The sequence below is a fragment of the Mus musculus genome, chromosome 15 (genome assembly GCF_000001635.26).
Source record: "Mus musculus strain C57BL/6J chromosome 15, GRCm38.p6 C57BL/6J".
Taxonomy (NCBI): domain Eukaryota; kingdom Metazoa; phylum Chordata; class Mammalia; order Rodentia; family Muridae; genus Mus; species Mus musculus.
The window spans coordinates 43,456,397-43,479,525 of record NC_000081.6 but is presented as its reverse complement, the minus strand read 5'-3'; the positions used below and the strand labels follow the sequence as shown (position 1 = coordinate 43,479,525).

At 38.9% G+C, this 23,129-nt stretch overlaps 1 protein-coding gene and 1 long non-coding RNA gene across 2 annotated transcripts in view; one reads left to right on the top strand and one right to left on the bottom strand.

Moving 5' to 3' along the window:
* Positions 1 to 2,297, bottom strand: part of Emc2 (ER membrane protein complex subunit 2) — a 50,549-nt gene extending 48,252 nt beyond the window's left edge. The window contains exon 1 of the mRNA NM_025736.2: positions 2,201 to 2,297. Within this exon, the coding sequence (NP_080012.1) occupies positions 2,201 to 2,240 (40 nt within the window). The 5' untranslated portion in view covers positions 2,241 to 2,297. The remainder of the gene's footprint in view (positions 1 to 2,200) is intronic.
* A 192-nt stretch (positions 2,298 to 2,489) lies between these two features.
* Positions 2,490 to 23,129, top strand: part of Gm10373 (predicted gene 10373) — a 46,094-nt gene continuing 25,454 nt past the window's right edge. Inside the window, exon 1 of the long non-coding RNA NR_046064.1 lies at positions 2,490 to 2,558. This is a non-coding gene — a long non-coding RNA (predicted gene 10373). The remainder of the gene's footprint in view (positions 2,559 to 23,129) is intronic.

The window sequence follows — 23,129 nt, the reverse complement described above, 5'->3', positions numbered from 1 at the left end:
TTCTGATGCTAATGGAGGTCCTAAGGATACAGCTGACTCTGTCCTCCATATCCAAACAAAACTCCATCTGAGTGTCATCTCATCAACCATCCATATTCTCATAAAACAGGTTTTCAGGAAAATTAAGCCTTCATTTTACAAAATAAGGAAACTGTGTTCTAGTCACTGGGGTGCCCAGGTTCACATAAGATAGTGGCCAGAAAGCTAGAAAAAGCATGGACAACTTATTAGTGTTGGTTGTAAACACTTTGAATAATTCAGTCAATTAGTAAATAGTTTCTTCGCTGTGCCAAGCACTAGTTACATAAAAGTGAGCAAAGTAGGCCTAGTTTCTTTCATTCTAACAGAGAAAAAAATTTGAGGTAAAACAAGCAAGCAAGTGCTTCAATAGAAAGAAAGCACATAGTCCAGGAGGTTTTGTTCCATTCAGTTGCTTGAGATTTTCATTTTCGTGTTTTTTCCTCTTTACTTCTCTTGTAAATATGGTGGCAGGGGTGAGAAGATGCGTGCTTAAGGGTACTGCAACCTGTAACTTTTGAGCACGATTCTGAGAGACTAACATTTAAGAGTGAGGCTATGAGGGGAGAACTCTGTTGATGGAAAGAATCACTTGTGCCAACCACGAAGACAAGTATATGCCAATTTAGGCAATCTAGGAAAGACAAGCTGAGCCAGCTCAGAGTTGGGACAGGCAGTGGCTCCAGCTAGATGCCATCTAGAGCCAGATCATTCAGCAGAATGACATAATAATCCCAGCACTTGGGAGGCAGAGGCAGGTGGATTTCTGAGTTCAAGGCCAGCCTGGACTACAGAGTGGCAGCCAGGGCTATACAGAGAAACTCTGTCTCGAAAAACAAAAACCAAACAAACAAAAAAAACTATCAACCAACAACAAAATCTTTTCTCTCAGGTTAGAAGCTAACTGACCACTTTAAAAATAATTTCTTCTTTCATTGCTCAACAAATTACACAGCAGTCACTATTCCAAATCTAGTTATATCGCTATACCTTAGAATGCCCACAGGACAGCATGAAGCTACGCAGAATCATTTTGCTTGCCAACAGTAACATAATCTTTGTCCTTGATTTGTACACATTAACAGATTTTAAAAGCTATCCTTCACATACCTTAAAAATATCACTTTTCAACAATCTTAAGGTATTTATAACATGTTTAAAAGCATTGAAAGGAACACCTACTAACCTATCTACTTTACAGTGGAAGGGTATGTGTTGACATGAACCTTTTAAAAATGAATTGACAGGTCTGTTGTTCCATTAAACTGTAAACTCTTTGAACATTTGTCTTATATGACATAAAGAACTAGGACTTACATTTTTTATTCAATATAAAATCTTTTCCTTCTTATACTATTTGAGATTTATTTGCATTCAAACAATTCATGTAAATTTCACTCTACATGTTAAAGATCCCACAAAAGTATTCAATGGGCAAACTAGCTACTGAAGTACACTGTACTGTGCCAACTGCTGGGAATATGGACAGAAATCTCATGCTTTTAAAAACACCCATTTATTTTCTTAAGCATGACTCCCACCAACGTTTTTTGAAAGAGATAACAGCTCATACAGAACTGATCCAAGATTTAAATATTTTATTTAAAGATTCTCCACTCTTGGTCAATCAGACAGGATAAGACTATCACATGTGAACACATACCTCCAATTTAACCAGTTACAATCTCCTTCAGAAAATGAATTAGTTGGCAGAAAGTAAGTAGGAAGCTACATTGTGTGTGCTTTAAATAGGACTGGCCAAGGAAGTTAAAAGGGGAGACTTTCTAAACCCATGGAAAGTGCATGTTGAAGAAACAGATCCCATTGGACTATCTCTTCGCTTCAACACATTGATCCCGCCTCCTCGCCTCCCAGAAACCACATGCTGTGTGACAGCCGCAGCTCCGCGTCCCTCCTGCCTCCTAAACAGTAGATGACAAAACCGGTGCGCAGAGAGGCAGGTGGATCGGTGTACGGGCCAGCAATCGCGACACTGGTACGCCGCAGATTGTGGCCGGGCCCAGGAAGGAACCAGCCCCAGTGTCCACTCGGTTCGGGCAGTTCAGGGAGAGCTGCCCGACGGAGGACACAACCGGGTACGAATCTCTCCGGGGATTCTGGGTAATTCTAAACCATTTCCCAGGGCTTTGGGTCTTCCTGCACCCTCCCCGCCCAAAATTACCTTCCCAAGTCACATCGTAACGCTCAGTGACCTTCGCCATCTTCCTAGAACCCGGAGTCGGCGAGGAGAGAGGGCGGGGAGACGCAGCACTTCACCCGCGACCGGGAAGTGGCAAATGACGAAGCCAGTTTTTATTGGTCGATAGCGGGGAGTGGGCGGAATCTTCCTCTCATTTGTAAACCACTCAAGAGGAGAGAGGGCGGAGCCAGAGAGGTCTGAGTGGCCAGACTAGTGGGAAGAAGCCGGAGAGGCGGGGCCGGAGGGCGGGGCGAGGCGGGGCGGGGCCAGCGGGGAGCTGAGGGAGCTGCTGAGGAAGGAGTCTGTGACAGACAGCTGAGGCTGAGGTACTTGGGCTGAGGTAACTTTCTACTTTTACTGCAACTTTAGATAACTATCTACTTTTCCTGCGATTTTATCAAATGTAATGTCTTTAGTGTCTGCCGCTCCAGGTTTTTTTATTTTCCTTTAGCTAGACTCATTCAATTCTTTCACAGTCCTCAATGATACCTCAGCCTTAATGAAGTATCATTGACAAAAGAATATATATATATATATGTATATATATATGTATATATATATATATATACATATATATATATATATATGGTGTATAGGGTAATGATTTGAGATTATTACTACAATTAATTAACTTATCTATCTCTTCTAATAGTTACCATGTTGGAAGGTAATAGCTTTTACCAAAATATCAAATATATGATGTGATACTATTGTTGACTAAAATCTCCATATAAACAAAAAAGTTTCTCCTCAGACTAAGCAGACTTAAAAAAATATTTCATTCAAAACAATATTAAATGCTTCAGTCAAATTCATACCAATGCTCTGATAAAACGGAGCAGTGTAAATATTATCCCATACTGTTTCTTTCTCTTTTTTGCTTTTCCTCCATCCTTCTCTATTTATCTATATCTATCTATCTCTATGTCTACCTCTATCTCTCCTTTTCCTCTTTCTCTTTTCTTATACCCATTCCTCTTACTTTTCCATTTCTGAAAGCTCAAATGCAGACCTACTTTAAACTTACCTCTTCATTTTAGTCTATCATTAACCAAATGTCCCACACGCCCCCCCCCATTTTTGCTTTTACTCAATTATTTAAAATCCTATGTGGGCCAATCTCCTCTACTTCCAGTATAACAGCCCAATACTTATTGCTAGTCACACTGCAGTTGTGACCCTTTTGCCTCCCTTCCACCCATACTATCAGTATACACAGTGCCATTGACTCACCACTTCAAGAACTAATATTTAAAAAGCATCCATTTTATACTCATTTTGTATTCAGTTATTATCTACTGTTATGAAAAATGGGTTAGTTACTGAATAGTTGCAAACAGGAAATATTCAAACTCAACCCTCAGCAGCAGTCAAAAGATAGAGCCTGGTACCTGGAACACCAATCTAACATAGCACTGCACCACAGCTGACCTCCAGTCTTAAGCAACAATTTGACCCCCTAATAGTCATATCCCAGGAGATAAACCTAAGAAGCATGAAAATTTAAGACAACTTGATACCGCCAAAAATTACCAACCTCATTCAAATGGCCTCCAGCAAAAATGATTAACATAGAAGTTCATATACAGAATTTTAAAAATCATTTTAAATATGGCACAACAACTCACAATGGACTCAAGAATTATCACAGAGAATACAGACAGCAAAATGAAATAAGGAAGTTCATGTATGTTGTTGAAATAATTTAATAAGGAGATAAAATACTGGAAAAAATAAAACCAGAATGATAATGGAAGTAAAAAAAAAAATAGGTCGGACTCCAAAAAAACAAATAACCCCATTAAAAAATGGGGCTCAGAGCTAAACAAAGAATTCTTACCTGAGGAATACCGAATGGCTGAGAAGCACCTGAAAAAAATGTTCAGCATCCTTAGTCATCAGGGAAAAGCAAATCAAAACAACCCTGAGATTCCACCTCACACCAGTCAGAATGGCTAAGATCAAAAATTCAAGTGACAGCAGATGCTGGCAAGAATGTGAAGAAAGAGGAACATTCCTCCATTGTTGGTGGGATTGCAAGCTTGTACAACCACTCTGGAAATCAGTCTGGCGGTTCCTCAGAAAATTGGACATAGTACTACTGGAGGATCCCGCAATACCTCTCCTGGGCATATATCCAAAGGATGTTCCAACTGATAAGAAGGACACATGCTCCACTGTGTTCATAGCAGCCTTATTTATAATAGCCAGAAGCTGGAAAGAACCCAGATATCCCTCAACAGAGGAATGGATACAGAAAATGTGGTACATTTACACAATGGAGTACTACTCAGCTATTAAAAAGAATGAATTTATGAAATTCCTAGGCAAATGGATGGACCTGGAGGGCATCATCCTGAGTGAGGTAACCTAATCACAAAAGAACTCAAATGATATGCACTCACTGATAAATGGATATTAGCCCAGAAACTTAGAATACCCAAGATACAAGATACAATCTGCAAAACACATGAAATTCAAGAACGAAGACCAAAGCGTGGACACTTTGCCCCTTCTTAGAATTGGGAACAAAATGCCCATGGAAGGAGTTACAGAGACAAAGTTTGGAGCTGAGATGAAAGGATGGACCATCTAGAGACTGCCATATCCGGGGATTTATCCCATAATCAGCCACCAAACACTGACACCATTGCATACACTAGCAAGATTTTGCTGAAAGGACCCAGATATAGCTGTCTCTTGTGAGACTATGCCGGGGCCTAGCAAACACAGAAGTGGATGCTCACAGTCAGCTATTGGATGGATCACAGGGCCCCCAATGGAGGAGCTAGAGAAATACCCAAAGAGCTAAAGGGGTCTGTAACTCTATAGGTGGAACAACAATATGAACTAACCAGTACCCCCCAGAGCTCATGCCTCTAGCTGCATATGTATCAGAAGATGGCCTAGTTGGCCATCATTGGAAAGAGAGACCCATTGGTCTTGAAAACTTTATATGCCTCAGTACAGGGGAACTCCAGGGCCAAGAAGTGGGAGTGGGTGAGTAGGGGAGTGGGGAGTGGAGGAGGGTCTGGGGGACTTTTGGGATAGCATTTGAAATGTAAATGAAGAAAATACCTAATTAAAAAAATAAATTATAAAAAAAGAAAAGGTGACCATGAAAATAAAAGTAGCAAAACACTACTAAGCATTCCAAAAAATAGGTCAAGTAAAAAGTTAAGTGGACATCCTCACCAACTGAATGGATGGTATTGGAGATAAAATATCATGTATGAAGAGGTGAAAACAAAAATGATGTATGAGTCAGTCAAGGTCAATGATTTTTTGAATGTATGAACAGAAGATGTCAAAAACTATGGCAATACCTACATATTCTAAATATCCAAGAAGAAATTTTTCATGCAAATGCCATAAAATGACATCATGGAAGATATTTTCTCAAATATAGTGAAAGGAAGCCTATCTAGACACAAGACGCATATAGAACAGCAAAGAAGCAGAACAAGAAGAGAAACTCTTCATTTATATTATATTTAAAACCCTAAATCTACAGAACAGAGAGAGTGTACTGAAAATGCAAAGAAGAGCCAAGTCACATAGAGAGGCAGGCCAGTCAGAAAAGCTTCTGACTTTTTCTTTTCAATCCATTAACTCAAGAAGGACTAATATCTCTCAAACTTTGAAAGATTATTACTGCACACCCTCTCTAATATACCCAGCAAATGTCTGCCATAATTCATGGTGAAATAAAAACTATGATAAAAAGCAAGCAAAAGGAATTATTATTGACCACTAAAGTAGCCCAACAGAGAATATTGGAATAAATACTTCAGTCTGAAAAAAAAAAAGATGAACACAATAAAGAGGTTAAATAAGGGAAAAAATGCTGCAAATGTTTCATCACTCATTAAAGAGAAGAAAGAGAAATTCTCAAACACGAAAAGATTAATAAAATGACAGGGAACAATATATACCTTTCAATAAAAACTAAAATTCAGTGACCTAAATCACACATCAAAAAAGACAGACTAGCTGACTATTTAGAAGACAGAATCTTTCCTTTTGCTGCTTCAAGAAACATGTTTATCACTAAATATAAACACTATCCTAAGGTGAAAAAATTTCAAAAAAAAAAAAGGAACTGAAAGCAAATAGAACCAAGAAACAAACAAGTGTTCCTATTCTAATGTCTACAAAACCAAATACTGTCAAATGACAAAAAGAGGGTGCCTTAGTCAGTGTGTTATTGCTGTGAAGAGACACTATGATCATAGCAACTCTTATAAAATAAAACATGTATTTGGGGATTGGTTACAATTTCAGAGTTTTAGTATATTATCATTATGGTTAGGGGCTATGGTGGCATACAGGCAGACATGATGCTGAAAGCAGCTGAAAGTTTTACATCCAGAACCAGAGGAAGCAGGAAGAGAGAACCAATGGTCATGGCTTGGGCTGTTGAAACCTCAGAACCCACTCCCAGTAACACACTTCTTCCAATAACTACCCTAACAATGCCACACCTCCTAATCCCTCTCAAGCAGTGCAATCATTAAAATTTGGGACATGACAAGAATGCCCACTCTCTCCCTATGTACTCAATATAGTACTTGAAGTTCTAGCTAGAGCAATAAGACAACAAAAGAGGATCAAGGAGATACAAATTGGTTAGGAAGAAGTCAAGGTATCACTATGCACAGATGATTTAATACTATATATAAACGACCTCCAAAATTCTACCAGAGAAGTTCTGCAGCTAATAAACAACTTCAGCAAAGTGGCTAAATACAAAATTAACTCAAAGAAATCAATAGCCCTCATCTGCACAAATGATAAATGGGCTGAGGAAGAAATTAGGGAAACAACATCCTTCATGATCATCACAAATAATATAAGCCATCTTATTGTAACTAAGGATTTCCACTACATCACAAGGACACATGCTCCACTATATTCATAGCAGCCATATTCTCAATACCCAGAAACTTGAAGCAAATCAGATGTCCCTCTGAAGAACGAATACAGAAAATGTGGTTCATTTACACAATATTGGATACTATTCAGTTATAAACAAAGACATAATGAATTTTGCAGGCAAATGGATGAAACTAGAAAATATCATCCTTTTGAGTGAGGTAACATAGACTCAAAAGGACATGCATGTCAGGAGTCTAACATGGTTGTCCTCTGAGAGGCTCTACCATCAGCTGACTGATACAGATGCAGATACTCAGAGCCAAGCATTGTATGGATGTTAGAAACCTCTATGGAAGAATTAGGGGAGGGATTGAAGGGATTGAAGAGGATGGTAACCCCAAAGAAAAACTGGGGGGAATTGCAGGCTGGTCTCCAGTTGAGCTGAGGTCTGAACCCTGAGAGTGGTGATAATTCACCTACATAACATGGTAGCCGTTCCCTCATGCTCATGGAACTCTGGCTCCTGCCTAAGTTACTACCCCCCAACAGCCCCCACAAGAGAAGCATGGTCAGTGGTCATGTAGGCAATGGCCCAAGCTTCTGACCTTCAGGCTAAACTCCTCCCCAGTTACCTAGCAACAGTGAAGACCATAAAACGGGTTATTCAGCCCCTGCTTGTTCTCTTACTTGTCCCTCTTACTTCTCACTCTCTTACTTCTTACCCCTCTCTCTCACCCCCTCTCTCCTCTCTCTTTGTCTTCTCTCCTCTCTTTGTCTTCTCCTCTCCTCTCTTCCTCCCCCTCTCTCTCTCTTCCTTCTCTCTTTCCCCCTGCATTTCTATAATAAAGCTCTAAAACCATAGAATGTCTCTGCTCATCAAGGCCTACTGTGCTTGGAGGATGAGACAGGCTTTCTCCTAATGAGCCGTTTCTAATCTACTGTTAGAAGGCCTTCCTGCACTACAGTCAGGATCCACTGCCCACACTCTCACAGGTGTTAGGAACCTCTTCCCTCATCCCTCTCTCCTATAACCTCAGGCTTTAGCAAGGTAGCTCTGGTAATCCCAGGTAGGGATGCCCCTTGGCCAACCCCTGAAGAGTGGGATAGAGGAATTCCTACCCAGGGATGAGTGGAAGGTGCATGGCAGCCTCCCATGCCTAACAGACCAGAGACTAGGTGAAACTCTGGCAGGGTGTGGGCCTTTTCCCTTCCCCCTCATCCCTAGGGCCCCCTTTATTAGTTCTCTACAGAAAACCAAAACTGTCAACCTAACTGGACCCCTAAGAGTTCCCAGAAACTGAGCCACCAACCAAGAAGAATACATGGGCAGATCCAAGGGCCCCAGCACATATGTAGCAGAGGGCTACCTTGTCTGGCCTCAGTGAGAGAGGATGAACCTAATCCTTATACCAGATACTGAGAAAATTTCAAGAATCATGTAGATTTACATTAAATATATATTTTATCATATTGGAACATTTAAAAAACTATAGGTAGATATTTATATTTTGTACCAAAATTAAACCATTATGGAATGAATAACTTAAATACAGCTGAACAACCAATGAAAGAGAATCAGTAATTAAAAGTTTCCCAACTTAAAATTCAGAACCCAATGGATTCGTAATACAATTATATTAGATCTTAAAAGAAGAAGTAACAACAATACTCCTAAAATTATTCTGTAAAATAGAAAAGAACACTTCTAAATGCTTTATTCAAAATCAGTATTATCCTGATAGAAAAACCAGATAAAAGTCCAAAGGAAAATAGAATTTTAGACTAATCTTACTGGTGAACATTGACACAAAAATTCTCAACAAAGTACTTGCAAACTCTATTCAAGTTTCAACTCTATCCAAATATAATTCAAGTTTGTGATGAAATTGGCTTCATTCCAGTGAAGCATACGTACATACATACATACATTCATAAAACAATAAATATAATTCACTACATAAGTGTGCTCAAGTACCAAAATTATATGATAACTTCAATTGATTCAGAAATAGCCCTGTGACAACCTCAGCATCCATTCATGATATTTGAACATAATAAACAGCTGTGACAAATCAATATTCACTTTTATGTAAAATAAGGGGAGAGGGATATAACAGGAAGAACTAGAACACTTATAAAGAGACTTGGAGAGATGGCTTAAGGGTTAAGAGCACTGACCACTTGTCCAGAGTACCTGGATTCTATTCCAGCACACATGGCATCTCATAGTTCTCTGTGACTCCAGTTCCAGAGGATCAACGTCTTCTTTATCACTGTACATGAATGGCTCACAGACATATATGCATACAGAAAATCCATACATATAAGATAAAAATAAAATCTTAAAAAACATGAGATGAGGATACATATAAGAGAACACGGTGGGTCTTGGGGGTGGAAATGGGAGGGGTGGGAGGGTAGATATATTTTCTTTGTTATTTCTTTGAGAAGTTTATACAAGTGTGATGTGCATTTTGATCATATGCATCCCCCCCAATTTCTCACAGCTCTTCTTTTTTTTTCTTTTTTTTTTAAATTTTTTATTAGGTATTTTCTTCATTACATTTCCAAGCTATCCCAAAAGTCCCCCACACCCTACCACCCACTCCCACTTCTTGGCTCTGGCATTCCCCTGTACTGAGGTATATAAAGTTTTCAAGACCAATGGGTCTCTCTTTCCAATGATGGCCAACTAGGCCATCTTCTGATACATATGCAACTAGAGGCATGAGCTCTGGGGGGTACTGGTTAGTTCATATTGTTGTTCCACCTATAGAGTTACAGACCCCTTTAGCTCTTTGGGTATTTCTCTAGCTCCTCCATTGGGGGCCCTGTGATCCATCCAATAGCTGACTGTGAGCATCCACTTCTGTGTTTGCTAGGCCCCGGCATAGTCTCACAAGAGACAGCTATATCTGGGTCCTTTCAGCAAAATCTTGCTAGTGTATGCAATGGTGTCAGTGTTTGGTGGCTGATTATGGGATAAATCCCCGGATATGGCAGTCTCTAGATGGTCCATCCTTTCATCTCAGCTCCAAACTTTGTCTCTGTAACTCCTTCCATGGGCATTTTGTTCCCAATTCTAAGAAGGGGCAAAGTGTCCACGCTTTGGTCTTCGTTCTTGAATTTCATGTGTTTTGCAGATTGTATCTTGTATCTTGGGTATTCTAAGTTTCTGGGCTAATATCCATTTATCAGTGAGTGCATATCATGTGAGTTCTTTTGTGATTGGGTTATCTCACTCAGGATGGTGCCCTCCAGGTCCATCCATTTGCCTAGGAATTTCATAAATTCATTTTTAATAGCTGAGTAGTACTCCATTGTGTAAATGTACCACATTTTCTGTATCCATTCCTCTGTTGAGGGACATCATGTAGAAGAATGCAAATTGATCCATTTCTAGCTCCTTGTACTAAGGTCAAATCTAAGTGGATCAAGGAACTCCACATAAAACCAGAGACAGTGAAACTTATAGAGAAGAAAGTGGGGAAAGCCTCGAAGATATGGACACAGGTGAAAAATTCCTGAATAGAACAGCATGCTTGTGCTGTAGATCAAGAATCAACAAATGGGACCTCATAAAATTGCAAAGCTTCTGTAAGGCAAAAGACACTGTCAATAAGACAAAAAGGCCACCAACAGATTGGGAAAGGATCTTTACCTATCCTAAATCAGATAGGGGATTAATATCCAATATATATAAAGAACTCAAGAAGGTGGACTCCAGAAAATCAAATAACCCCATTAAAAATGGGGCTCAGAACTAAACAAAGAATTCTCACCTGAGGAATACCGAAGCACCTGAAAAAATGTTCAGCATCCTTAATCATCAGGGAATGCAAATCAAAGCAACCCTGAGTTTCCACCTCACACCAGTCAGAATGGCTAAGATCAAAAATTCAGGTGACAGCAGATGCTGGTGAGGATGTGGAGAAAGAGGAACACTCCTCCATTGTTGGTGGGATTACAAGCTTGTACAACCACTCTGGAAATCAGTCTGGCGGTTCCTCAGAAAATTGGACATAGTTCTACCATAGGATCCTGCAATACCTCTCCTGGGCATATATCCAGAAGATGTTCCAACCGGTATGAAGGACACATGCTCCACTATGTTCATAGCAGCCTTATTTATAATAGCCAGAAGCTGGAAAGAACCCAGATCTCACAGCTCTTCTAACCAGGAACTTTCTCTCCTTCCTCTCCCTCTCCCATCCCCTCTCCCTCCCTGCTGTCTCTCTCTCTCTCTCTCTCTCTCTCTCTCTCTCTCTCTCTCTCTCCCCCTCTCCCCTGCTCTCTCTTTGTATTTTGTTGAAGAAATTTATTTTTAAAAATAACATTTAGATCTTATTCAAAACCTCACCATTCAATAGCTGAATGACTTTAAACATGTGTATCTCTCTTGAGCATCAAAGATGCTCATATGTAAAAAAACTAATTACCTAAGCTAAAAGAAAACACTTTGGAGCTTAATAAATATAACATTAATTGGACCTGCAATCAACTAAGAGACAGGTCTCTGGAAAGATATGAGAGTATGTTTACAGGAAAGACTACTGTAGGGAGAAAGATCCTTCTCTAGTGTGAGTAGCACCTTCCCAGAGCAGCACAGACACAAAGGAGTCAAAGGGGAAAGGTGCCTGCTTCACTTCTTATTTGTGAATGCTTCTGTCCTGTCACTGCATTGCTGCCATCCTCTGCTACCATTGCCTTTGACACGTGGACTGAAAACCAGTCCCTTTCCAAAACTCATCTAGTTATTTAGCACTAAGGCTACTGATACAAGATCTGTTATATCCTGATTCCTCCTAAATTCATAAACCTTCCAGTACCTTGTTGAGCTCCCTTAGTGTTCTCATTTAGAATGTTATTGAATATGTAATCACTATATATTCCAATCAGAACTTCAGGTTCCTGATGGCACCTCCCTTATGCACATTGGTATTCCTCTTTACATTTGACTAAACCACTCCCTTGCTTGCAGAAGCTAAATGATATCCAACAAGAGGAAGTATTCTGAATTCCATTTTTAGTACCTCCCCCTCATCTATTCTTGTTGCGCGCGCTCAACTAGCCAGGAAGAACGACGCTACAACAGGATCCTTCTGCACACGTTTATTCAGTCCTGTTTCTTCTTTCTCTATATCTCCCCTGTTTATATCTCCCTTGTTTATATCTCCACCGAACCCTGGGCCTCTCACTCTTTTATACTCTCAGTTCCCATCCACGCACAGCAGGCCACGTCACCTCACCAGGTACACAGCTTCAGCTAATCAGGGCAGCAGGGGCATATCTCCATCAAATTGGATTCACCTGTATCCTGGTACACCTGTGCAGCACTCAAGATGTTTGTGGCTTATATGAGGAAGTCAGGTGCAAGTCATACGACTTAGCTGCAGTCCCTGGCGCCTTTGGGACTGCCGCCACACCCGCTCCCCACAATTCCCCCTTTTTTTTTTGGCAGAGAGAAATGTCTGTAGATAGCCCCTCGCAACCATGCCCCTTACCTGTCTTTGGGAGACAAACAGCATTGGTTTGATCCCTGTCTTAGGTTGGTGACATGCCCAGGGAGTCTTATCACTGACTACCTCTCAATCATGCCAAGCCACTCCTGGGGAGATTGTGTTTTGCTTGCGGCAGGTGCATCAAAAGGCCAGGATGTTAATTAACTTATGGCCAGATCTTAATTGCTGCAAGCAAGCCTCATGGGTGAAGGTAGAGGTCTGATCCCCAGTGTGCAAGCATAGGGGCCCTACACAAAACCATCCCTTAGGCTCATCACCCAGAGAGGTCTTGGCCAGCTCCCATGTCGTTTTTCCTGGGGGAAGGGAACTAGGACACTGAACCTTCATGCAATCAGACGTGCCTTCCACAGGATGCCAACAGCAAGCTATCCTCTGTGCAGTGCTTAGCCTCGCACCCCACGGCATAATGCAGCATAATTTCTTTTAGAGCGGCAAACCGAATCTGAGGAGATTGTCCCGCCTCCACTGCAGCAAAAGCCTATGCTACCATGGCGAAAGTGCAGGCCGCACACTCTGCACCTAACACATGTGCCAAACACAAAACACACACACACTATAACAAGCATACATCCCAGGGCTCTCATCCCCACTCATCTTCCCTGAAGCAAGGGATAGATAGCCAGAGGGGATATCTCTTTAAGGGGAATTCAGGGATCAAAAAGCGTGGAAAAAATATCATGTCGAGCTGGTATCGGCTTCTGGAATACCGAAAGGATCTCTCATCTCGGCTCCATCCTTTGTGCTTGTGGGATCATCCACCACATCCACAGGGGCAACTGGATCAGGAGCCTCATTCTTGCAGCGTCTCACCAACCTCTCCAGCACCCAAAGAGGTTCCGTCTGGTCCTGTAGAAACACACAAACAGACCCTCTCGCCCACATCAACACCTGATCCGGTCGATCCCCAGTGGAGATGGACACAATACCTCGTGGTGATGAGACCATAACCTCAATCACCTGTGTGTCCATCTGGGGAGTCAATATGAGAGTCAAGTTTTCACTAGCTTCCCCTCTGTTGGGCAATGATTTCCACGCCCTTATAGCAATCTGATTCACCTGCTCAAACACTTGCAGTGGATATCCTGTCTGTTGTTGTGCAAATCGACCTTGATCAAGCAGCATATCTCTATCCCATGCTGGATTTCCTGCAGCAGCGTTAGCAGCTGCCTGTTCGCTTGCAAATTCAATAAGGAAGGGTTTCCAATCTAAATACTGCCCAGGTGAAAGGCATGCCTTCACCAAGCCTGCCCAATCGGACGGCGTCATGCAGTGTCTATTCAAGGCCTCTACTTGAGCCACAGTATAGGAAGCACTCAGGCCGTATGTCCGCACAGACTCAGCCAAATTCTTAATTACCTTGAAATCCAGAGGCTCATGATATCTCTGCCCTGTTTGGTCAGTGAAAACAGGACATCCTAGCAAGGAGAATCTATCCTCTCTCCAAACCTCCGGACAGAAGGTCCACTTATATGTGGCTGCTGAGGAGGCGTAGGGAGGGGGCGCAGAAGCTAATTTGCCTTCCTCCTCCGCCTCGGCTCTTTTATTTTGTCCTTTCTGTCCACCTGATAACACTGTGTCTCCTTTCTTTTTCCTTTTTCTTTTTAAGCCCTTCTCCTCTTCCGACATACTTTCTTGTTGCTCTGTAAGGATTTTCTGACCTGTCTTGACTGCCTCTACACACAGTTTCAAACAGTAACAGAGTCCATATATCAGAACAAACAAGACCAAAACTATCAGACCTACCCACAAAGGGTCAATGGGAGAAAAAAGCATAACTACACAGCGAGGATCTATTGATCACTACACTGAGGTTATCATAGTCCCTTAACTTGTCCCCAAACCAGGAACCTTAACTTGTCCCAAAGCCAGGAACCTTATCTTGTCCCAAAGCCGGGAACCTTTCGTTACCTTGTGCCTGCTTCCTGGCAACTTTATGCTTGCCTCTATTTTATCCGAGGTCCTTCCCAAACTCCTGGGTTACTTTGTGCCTACTTCCTGGCAACTTTATGCTCACCTCTATTTTATCGAGGTCCTTCCTAAACTCCTGGGGTGGCAAGTTTCACTCACCGTGAACTTACCCTGCTGGCAACCACTGATTGCTGAAAGTTCTGAACTCGGTGGGGGAGTCAGTTCCCCGTACGGGCCACCAATTGTCGCGCCTGCTCTCGACCAGCAAGAACGATGCGACCACCAGTCCTTCTAACAGCAGTTTATTCAGTCTTCATCTTTCTCTTCATCAGTACCGTTCCCCAGCTGAAGAGTTCTGAATCCACACCAGATCCTTCTCAACAGTCTGTTTTACGGGAACTTTTATTAACCACTCCTTCCCCGTGATGCAGTTCTGAATCCTCCCTGTAGCAGGGGGTCTTCGCTCATGCCTGAAGATGTTTCTTTTCCCGGGTTTCGGCACCAACTGTTATTAGACGCGTTCTCACGACCGGCCAGGAAAGACGCAACAAACCAGAATCTTCTGCGGCAAAGCTTTATTGCTTACATCTTCAGGAGCCAGAGTGCAAGAAGCAAGAGAGAGAGAAAACGAAACCCCGTCCCTATTAAGGAGAATTTTCCTTCGCCTAGGACGTGTCACTCCCTGATTGGCTGCAGCCCATCGGCCGAGTTGACGTCACGAGGAAGGCAGAGCACATGGAGTGAAGAACCACCCTCGGCACATGCGCAGATTATTTGTTTACCACTTAGAACACAGCTGTCAGCGCCATCTTGTAACGGTGAATGTGGGCGCGGCTCCCAACATATTCTGTCAGCAAATTCTACAATTCTCATCCCAAACACTTCCCAGTTGACTTCTTAAATGTTTCTACCTTAATCTAAGCCATCACCATCTCATGCCTAAGTAACTGGTATCTCCTAACTTTGTTTCATTCTGGTACAAACAAAACAAAACAAAACAAAACACCCATGTGTTATAGACATCAGACCTTAGATGTTCTTTGCTCGAAGCCCTTAACAAATAGTTTGCTATAATACTAAAAATATCCTCCAAAGGTTTCATGTAGACATACGGGACTTTGTTTAATGTAACATACATGTATCTTTCTTACTTCCTGTTTTATCTATTTTAGATAGACCCAGTCATTTTTATCTGTTTCTAATTCCTTAAACATGTCATGCTCCTATGTGCTTTGAACTTAGAATTTGCAAATGTTTTCCTAAGATGGTCCTTTCCAGGGTGTTAACTATTTTTTGGTCAGTAGAACTTGATTTTTTAAAGTGCATCTACTATAGAGAGGTCTTTCTTGACCATCCCATGAAAAAACATGGGTTTTAGTTAATGACTTAATGCCTATCATGATAACACACATAATGTTTAACATTTTTCTCTTCTTCTTAGTTACTTTCTGTATTTTCTACTCCAATGAGATCATGACTTGTAGTTCAAAATATCCCAATGAGCACTTATGTATTTCTTTGTCTGGGGCCCTAAATAAAATGGTATTCCCAAATTCTCACTACTAAGAGTAACAAAGTTGGATTACTCATATCGAAGTTATAGATATGTGTTGCTAGATGACAGATACAAGCTGAAATATCTAAGATATACAGAGTTGTGTGTGTGTGTGTGTGTGTGTGTGCATGCGTGCACTCATGTGTGGGGGTGGTGTGTAATATGAAAATGGAAGGACTAGTTATATCAAGGGTGAAAGGTTCAGTATGGGAAACAGAGGAGGAAAAAAACATGATAATGAGTGGAAAGACAGGTTTCACATGTTTTCTCTAGTATTAAGAATAGAGGAGGGAAGAGAGGCCCCTTGGTCTTGCAAACTTTATATGCCTCAATACAGGGGAAAGCCAGGGCCAAGAAGTGGGAGTGGGTGGGTAGGGGAGTGGGGGGGAAGGGTATGGGGTACTTTTGGGGATAGTATTGGAAATGTAAATGAAGAAAATACCTAATATAAAATAGAGATGTGTATCTCTATATAAGCATATCATATATATGACATGAAAACAGAAAAGTACACTATGCTAAGGAAGGCACCAGTAGGAGAGACAAGGGAGAGTAGTTGGGAAATGACTATGAACAAATAAACTGCTATGTATGTATAAAAGTGTAACAATGCAACCTGTTATTATGTATAATAATAATTAATAATAAATATAGAAAATACAATACCTAGGGAAATTTTTTATGAGTAATATTTCTTGAAGAAAAGTGATTGTTTATAATCTATTGCATTACATATCTCTATTAAAACTTGCTCTACTTAGGCACACTCAGGAAAACTCTGTCACATCAGTAACAATAATTCTTTACTCCTTAATATTCTGTAAACATAACTGAACTATTATAAACTTACTGTCTTATAGATTAGATCATAACCCTAAAAGTATAGACATGTGTTACCTTCAACAATACTACTTATAGATAATATTCTCAAAATTTTACTTCTTAAAATTCTCATTACTTGAAAATGAGTTTTTTTGTTTATTTAAATTAAGAAATTTTACCTTATCTGAATGGACACTGGCTCATAATTGTGATAAATATGTATAAAATACATAAACATTTAAATATTGAATTATCATACCACCCACATTATGATCAATGTGTCAGGCATGATGTGAGTAACTAGCTCATTTGATTATCTCAACACAATGAAAAATAGCAAGTGATTAGAATCTACATTAGGATAGACAGGAATAACTTTGAAGGAGCTCATATTCTTTAAAATGGGATTAACTTTTTATTATTTATCAAACTGGATCCAAAAAGTTTTAGAGTGCTCCAGTTGTGTGGTTTATTCAATCAATTTGCTATCTGCAGATATTATGAGAGACTAAAACAATTTCTTAAAGTTAATAGTCTTTATGACATTTATTCGGTGTTCATTATTTAATAGTACAGAGTGCCATACTGTGTTAATTGATTTTGTAATACTCATCTTCTCCCCAAATTATTTATGTAGAATTGATTTATTGATTTGTTCTTAGTCATAGAGAGTTAAAGTGCCTCATGACGCATAGCACAATATATTTTCCAGGACAATTATCTATTAAAGAAAACTGCTCTCACTACAACAGCTATATAGAGATTTATCATTTTTATAAGTCATAATGTTACTATTTATAATTATTTAAAATCATAATCCATTTTGTTTCTAAAAGAACAAATGCTCCTTAATCTTTATTTCATTTCAATAAATTTTCACTCCAACCCAAGAAAAGAAACTTAGAGCTTTGTTTACCAAAAGTCAAGTGGACATGGACTTGTTGGAGGACAATACCAAGCATTGTTTTTAATACATTTCTAAAGGATTGTATGTAATTTAATATCATGCTTTAAAACACAAAAACCCAACTCCCTTTTTCTGTCTGAACTATAACATTTTTGGGCACTTTTAACATTTTTGTGCTTTCTGTAATTTGTGATGTGTATAGATTTAAAACACTCGCCATAGATTTCATATCCAGTTACTTCAGAAAGCAAAGAAGAGTCTTTGGAATCATGTTCAGTGAGGTCATTTCAGCCCTTTCACAGTAGAGTTCATACTGGTGATTACCCCTCTGTGCCACAGTTGTGAGAGAGAGGAGAAAGTACATCCAGAAAGAATACACCCAGAAATTTCTCCCACAGGGGTCATAAATTAGAGCTGTTTCTTCTCTTTGAGATTTACAACCATACTTGAGTCCACTTTTTCTAACAATTTTTGTTTAATTTTCCCATAGTGCATATTCTATTCAGAGACATGCATACATCTGTAAATGTAACAGTCCTCGTGTAAAATGTAAATTCAAAACTATCCATTGTGAATACTGAATATGCAGAAGTCCCTCAGTACAAGTACCATGACCCAGTGGTCCCTAGAGAAACCCTGCCTCTAGTTTGCCACAAAACTATAGATTCATAACTTGAAAGAAATGCCCATAAAAGTACTTATTTCAGTAAACACTAAATATTAGTTTATGCATATGCTAATAATTATGTGCTATTCTATTACAGATGTAATTTTCATTTTGGGGGTAGTCCCTCTCATAAGTGAGTTGGTAGTAGCATTCTACATACAAGCTACTAAATCATTCTCTAAGACCTATAATTGTGAACTGTCCACCCTGGCCACCAGCCACAAACCACTTACTTTACTGCTCCTCATTTTCTTTCACTGATCACACTTTTGCCTAGAATTAGCTTAAAGGCCAATAGCCACACTGAGCATAAGGTCTCATCTTTCAGCTCATAAATCACATGCCGCTTTGCTCGTAAGAGAGCAATCCTTAGTCAACTCCATAGATTTATTTAGGTAAAAGGCCAATTCCTTGGTAGAATCTTTCCAGAAAATGTGCCCACCTTCCAAGTGCGTTTCATCAACCCCATGATACTTTACCAGCTTCTCCCCTGGGAAAGCATGTGCTCCAGTTTTAGGCATGTTTAGGCAATGTAATTTTCACTTAAAAATTCTTTTAAATCAAATTATGAAATAAGAACCAACATAAATGTGCTTTAAATGCTACCACTTAATTCATATTGTTACCACTTCATTAGTTCGCCATGATATTAGTTTCCTTTTGTTCTTTGTATTTCTGGAGTGTTTATTTTGCATCTTAAAATAATAGATTAAAACATTCATCTAGCAAAAAGAAAAGATTATATAGTAAGGGCTTCCATTTCTTTAATTTTATATTAATGTCAATATTTTGAGATTTGAACTATAAGTTCAATGTATATGAGTGCACTGTAGCTGTCTTCAGACACACCAGAAGGAGGCATCAGATCCTATTAAAGATAGTTGTGAACCACCATGTGGTTGCTGGGAATTGAACTCAGGACCTCTGGAAGAGCAGCCATCTGTTAACAGCAGCCTCTTAACCGCTGAGCCATCGCTTCAGCCCTATAAGTTCAATCTAATCATGAGAGAGCATCAAACAAACTCAAATAGGGAATCATCCATTAGTAACTAGTAGTGATCACTTGTAACACTAAATTTGCATTTTCTTTTCAAAGCGTTTAGTTAAAATGTTGGTCTTAAGCATGTTGACAGATGCTTAACAATTTGTTTACTGAGCCCTAGTTTTCTAAAATGTAAACTAGTCATGGTGACACTTGTTAATTATGACAAGAATTATAAGTAGCGAGCATAGAATCCTTCATTCTGCATGGCGACATTTTTTTTTTATTTAGTATTTGTAGATGTTTTCTGAGCCAAGGTCTAATTATGTAGTCCAGACTAGCCTCAAAGTCTTAGTCCTTGCACCTTAACTGAGATGCCGAGGTCACAAGTATGCACAACCACACTGAGCTCAGTAGCAATATTTGAATTGTTAGATACTACTTGTTGAGTACTCTGTGTAAAGTCATCTTTCCTGATCACCTCATTCGCCTACACATAGACCTACAGCATAGATAAAGGACAAGATAGAAGAGGGAAGTAAGTCCTGCTCCCCAGACATACTTATCCTATTCTCTTATAAATAATATGTATACTTTTCAGTAAACTTTAAATCCTTCTTGACATTGTCATGTCATGTTCAACACTTATGCTCAGAGTCTCAGTGAGGATTTGTGGAAAAGCAGAAACCCCATCAAAACATTTATTTTATTTTATTTTATTTTACCAACTTGGGGACTTTTTGGACTGGTGGAGTTATAATGAATAGGGTGTGTGAGAAAAGTGAAACATTTGTCTACTCTCTTTTTAAGTAATAGCCACTATTTACCCTCACATTATTGTATCTTAAAATTCCTCTTTTTAACACCAGGGGAATTATAAGGATTTGCTAGAAAATTCCAGGAAAAGGAGTATATCTATGTTTACCAGAAAACGGTGCCAACTTCCATCTGGAATGGCCTCACAGCACACTTGCAGTAATGCTGACAAAGCTTCTAACGGCATTTGATAGATAACTTGGGACAATAGGAAACAGCATTCACCTATTCTAGAACAACTTTTTCGGGATAACTCTTCCAAATAAATAGACTTGATTCTTACTCTTATTTTCTGTATCTTTAAAGAAACACACACACACACTCACACACTCACACACACACACACACACACACAAAGACTCTGAGAGTGTTGGCACATGGTTTCCAGCTGGGACTTATTTAAATTTTTTTCTCCTCTTTTCTAAGTAAATCTCTGAAGGAGTGAACAGGTTAGAGAGCAAGAGCTACTGTAACTTTGTTATTTTAAAACCATGTTTGGAGGAGAAGGGTTGCTCCAGTCTGATCTAAGGAGAAAAATAAAATTATACTTTAAGTATCTCATGGCACAAATTTGTGGCAAATTTGACTTGAATATATATATATAATTTCATTAGAATAAGAACAGGCAGTGTTGTTATGTCTACAAATATGTGTGTGTTGGTGGGGGTATTAACAAATGGAAAAGACAATAAACTTCAGCAACAGTGTTTCTATTTTAAGTACCACTTTTAAAAAAGAAACTGTGAAATAAGTTACAGCAGGCTTTGGGAAAGCAGAGTCATTAAAATTAGGAGATGGAAAAGATTAAATCAATGATGTGAGGTAAGACGCTTGATGATACTGGAAACACCCTTGTAAATCCTGCCTGCATGTAGTGCCTGTTGTAATAAATATGAGTGGTTCTATAATTACAGATCTATACTCTCTCCTTATTTTTATCCTACTTTCGGTTGTAACTTCCTTGCTATCCTTATGGTGGGAAAGCATGCCTTAATATTCTTTTTATACTCAATTACAATACTACTGTTAAAAATAAATCATGTTATTTTCTGTTATAAAACAATGGGTATATTTCCCAACTAAACTTGTAACTTCAAATAAAATAGTAAATCTAGGGATATCTCTGTATAGGGATAAAAATTGGACATACTGTGATTTATAATCTCTTAATACTGTAATCTCACAGAGTTATTTGCGGTTTTTTTACATAGTGGGGTGGATTTTACTTTGTCACAATCCTTTGAAAATATATTTGACTCTGTTTTGAATGAATGACATGAATATTCAAACTTTAAAAGTGTTCTAATAAATTTGCTGTGGTCATTAAGGAACTTCCTAATTTATATTTAAGAGATAATTTAATAGTCCAAAGTGATTCATATATATATATATATATATATATATATATATATATATATATATATATATATATATATGTTTCAACACAAGATGAGTAAAAAGCACAAGAAAGCAGATTTGTATTAGTTTTACAATGTGAATTGGTCTTCTAAGTTTTTATTTAGTTCATAAATAGGCTAATAAATCCTCATAAGTTTTAACATTCTAAAAATATTAAAAATGAAAGGATGTGTGTATCATTTTTGAGAAGTGTTAATGAGAATAGTCAAATATTTTTGAACTATCAGGAACTAAATTTGGTTTATCACTCATGAAACTAGTTATAATTGGCAGCATATTATCAATGAATAAATACCCAAGTGTCAACACAGGCAAGACTATCGACAATAAGCTGCATGCTAAGCACGATTAAGTGAAAAACAACAGTTCAACCAGAGTGCACTGGTCAGATTTTATTTTGAAAGTAGTTATCTGCCTTTTCAGGTTATAGTCACTTAACATTAAGCTATAGGAAACTAGCTGGAGTAGAAAATTTGTCAAAACTAGAAAAGCACTTTGTTTAATATTTGAGAGAGGAAAGGATGTATTTATGTAAAATAAAAATATTTGCTGAAAAATGTGGGCACCTCTAAAGCTGTCCTTGGTTTATCAGCAGACAAATAGAGAGAATGGTGTTTTTGAAGAAATGTCATTAAGAAATAGATACTCAAATGGAATTATAATCATGCAAATAAATTGAACAACAAGTGGCACAAATATGAGTACATAATATTTGCCACAATCACTATGTATAAGAGAGTCTTCATCAATTGGTTTTGTTTTTCACTGGTATGCCCCCGCTTTGCTGTACTTCAGATCTTAACCTAGCTCAGCTTCTGGCATTATTGGTATTTAAAAACATAAGCTTGCCAGGCATGGTGGCATACACCTTTAATCCCAGAACTCCAGACGCAGTGGCAGCTGATCTCTGTGAGTTTGAGGCCAGGCAGAATGGTCTACAAAGCAAGTCCAGGACTTCCAGGGCTCTGTTACTCAGAGAAACCCTATTTCAAAAAAAGCAAAGCAAAACAAAACAAACACAAAAACAAACAAAACAACAAACAAACACAGAAGCTTATATGAGTCTGACTATCTTAGTGGATAGAAGGTAATCCTACATACCTTAGAAGGTCCTTGAGAAGACTAAATGTAAAAATATCTGAAAATATAGCACAATACTTAACACACGAGTAAGTCTTAAGTGGTTAAAATAATCACTGTAATGAAGTCATCATTTCTTGGACTGTTTCTATTTTCTTTTCCATTCATCATTCAATTCGGGTACAAGATGACCTAGCAAACTCTGTAATATTTGGTTAGTGACAGTTATAGATGACTGATGTAGGTTTAAAAACATCTCAGAATGAGCAAAAGTAATTTTTATTTTTTTAGCTTTTTATCTATATTTCTCCAATCTATATATTTTAAGTTGTCAAATATGTAGACAGTTGTCTTG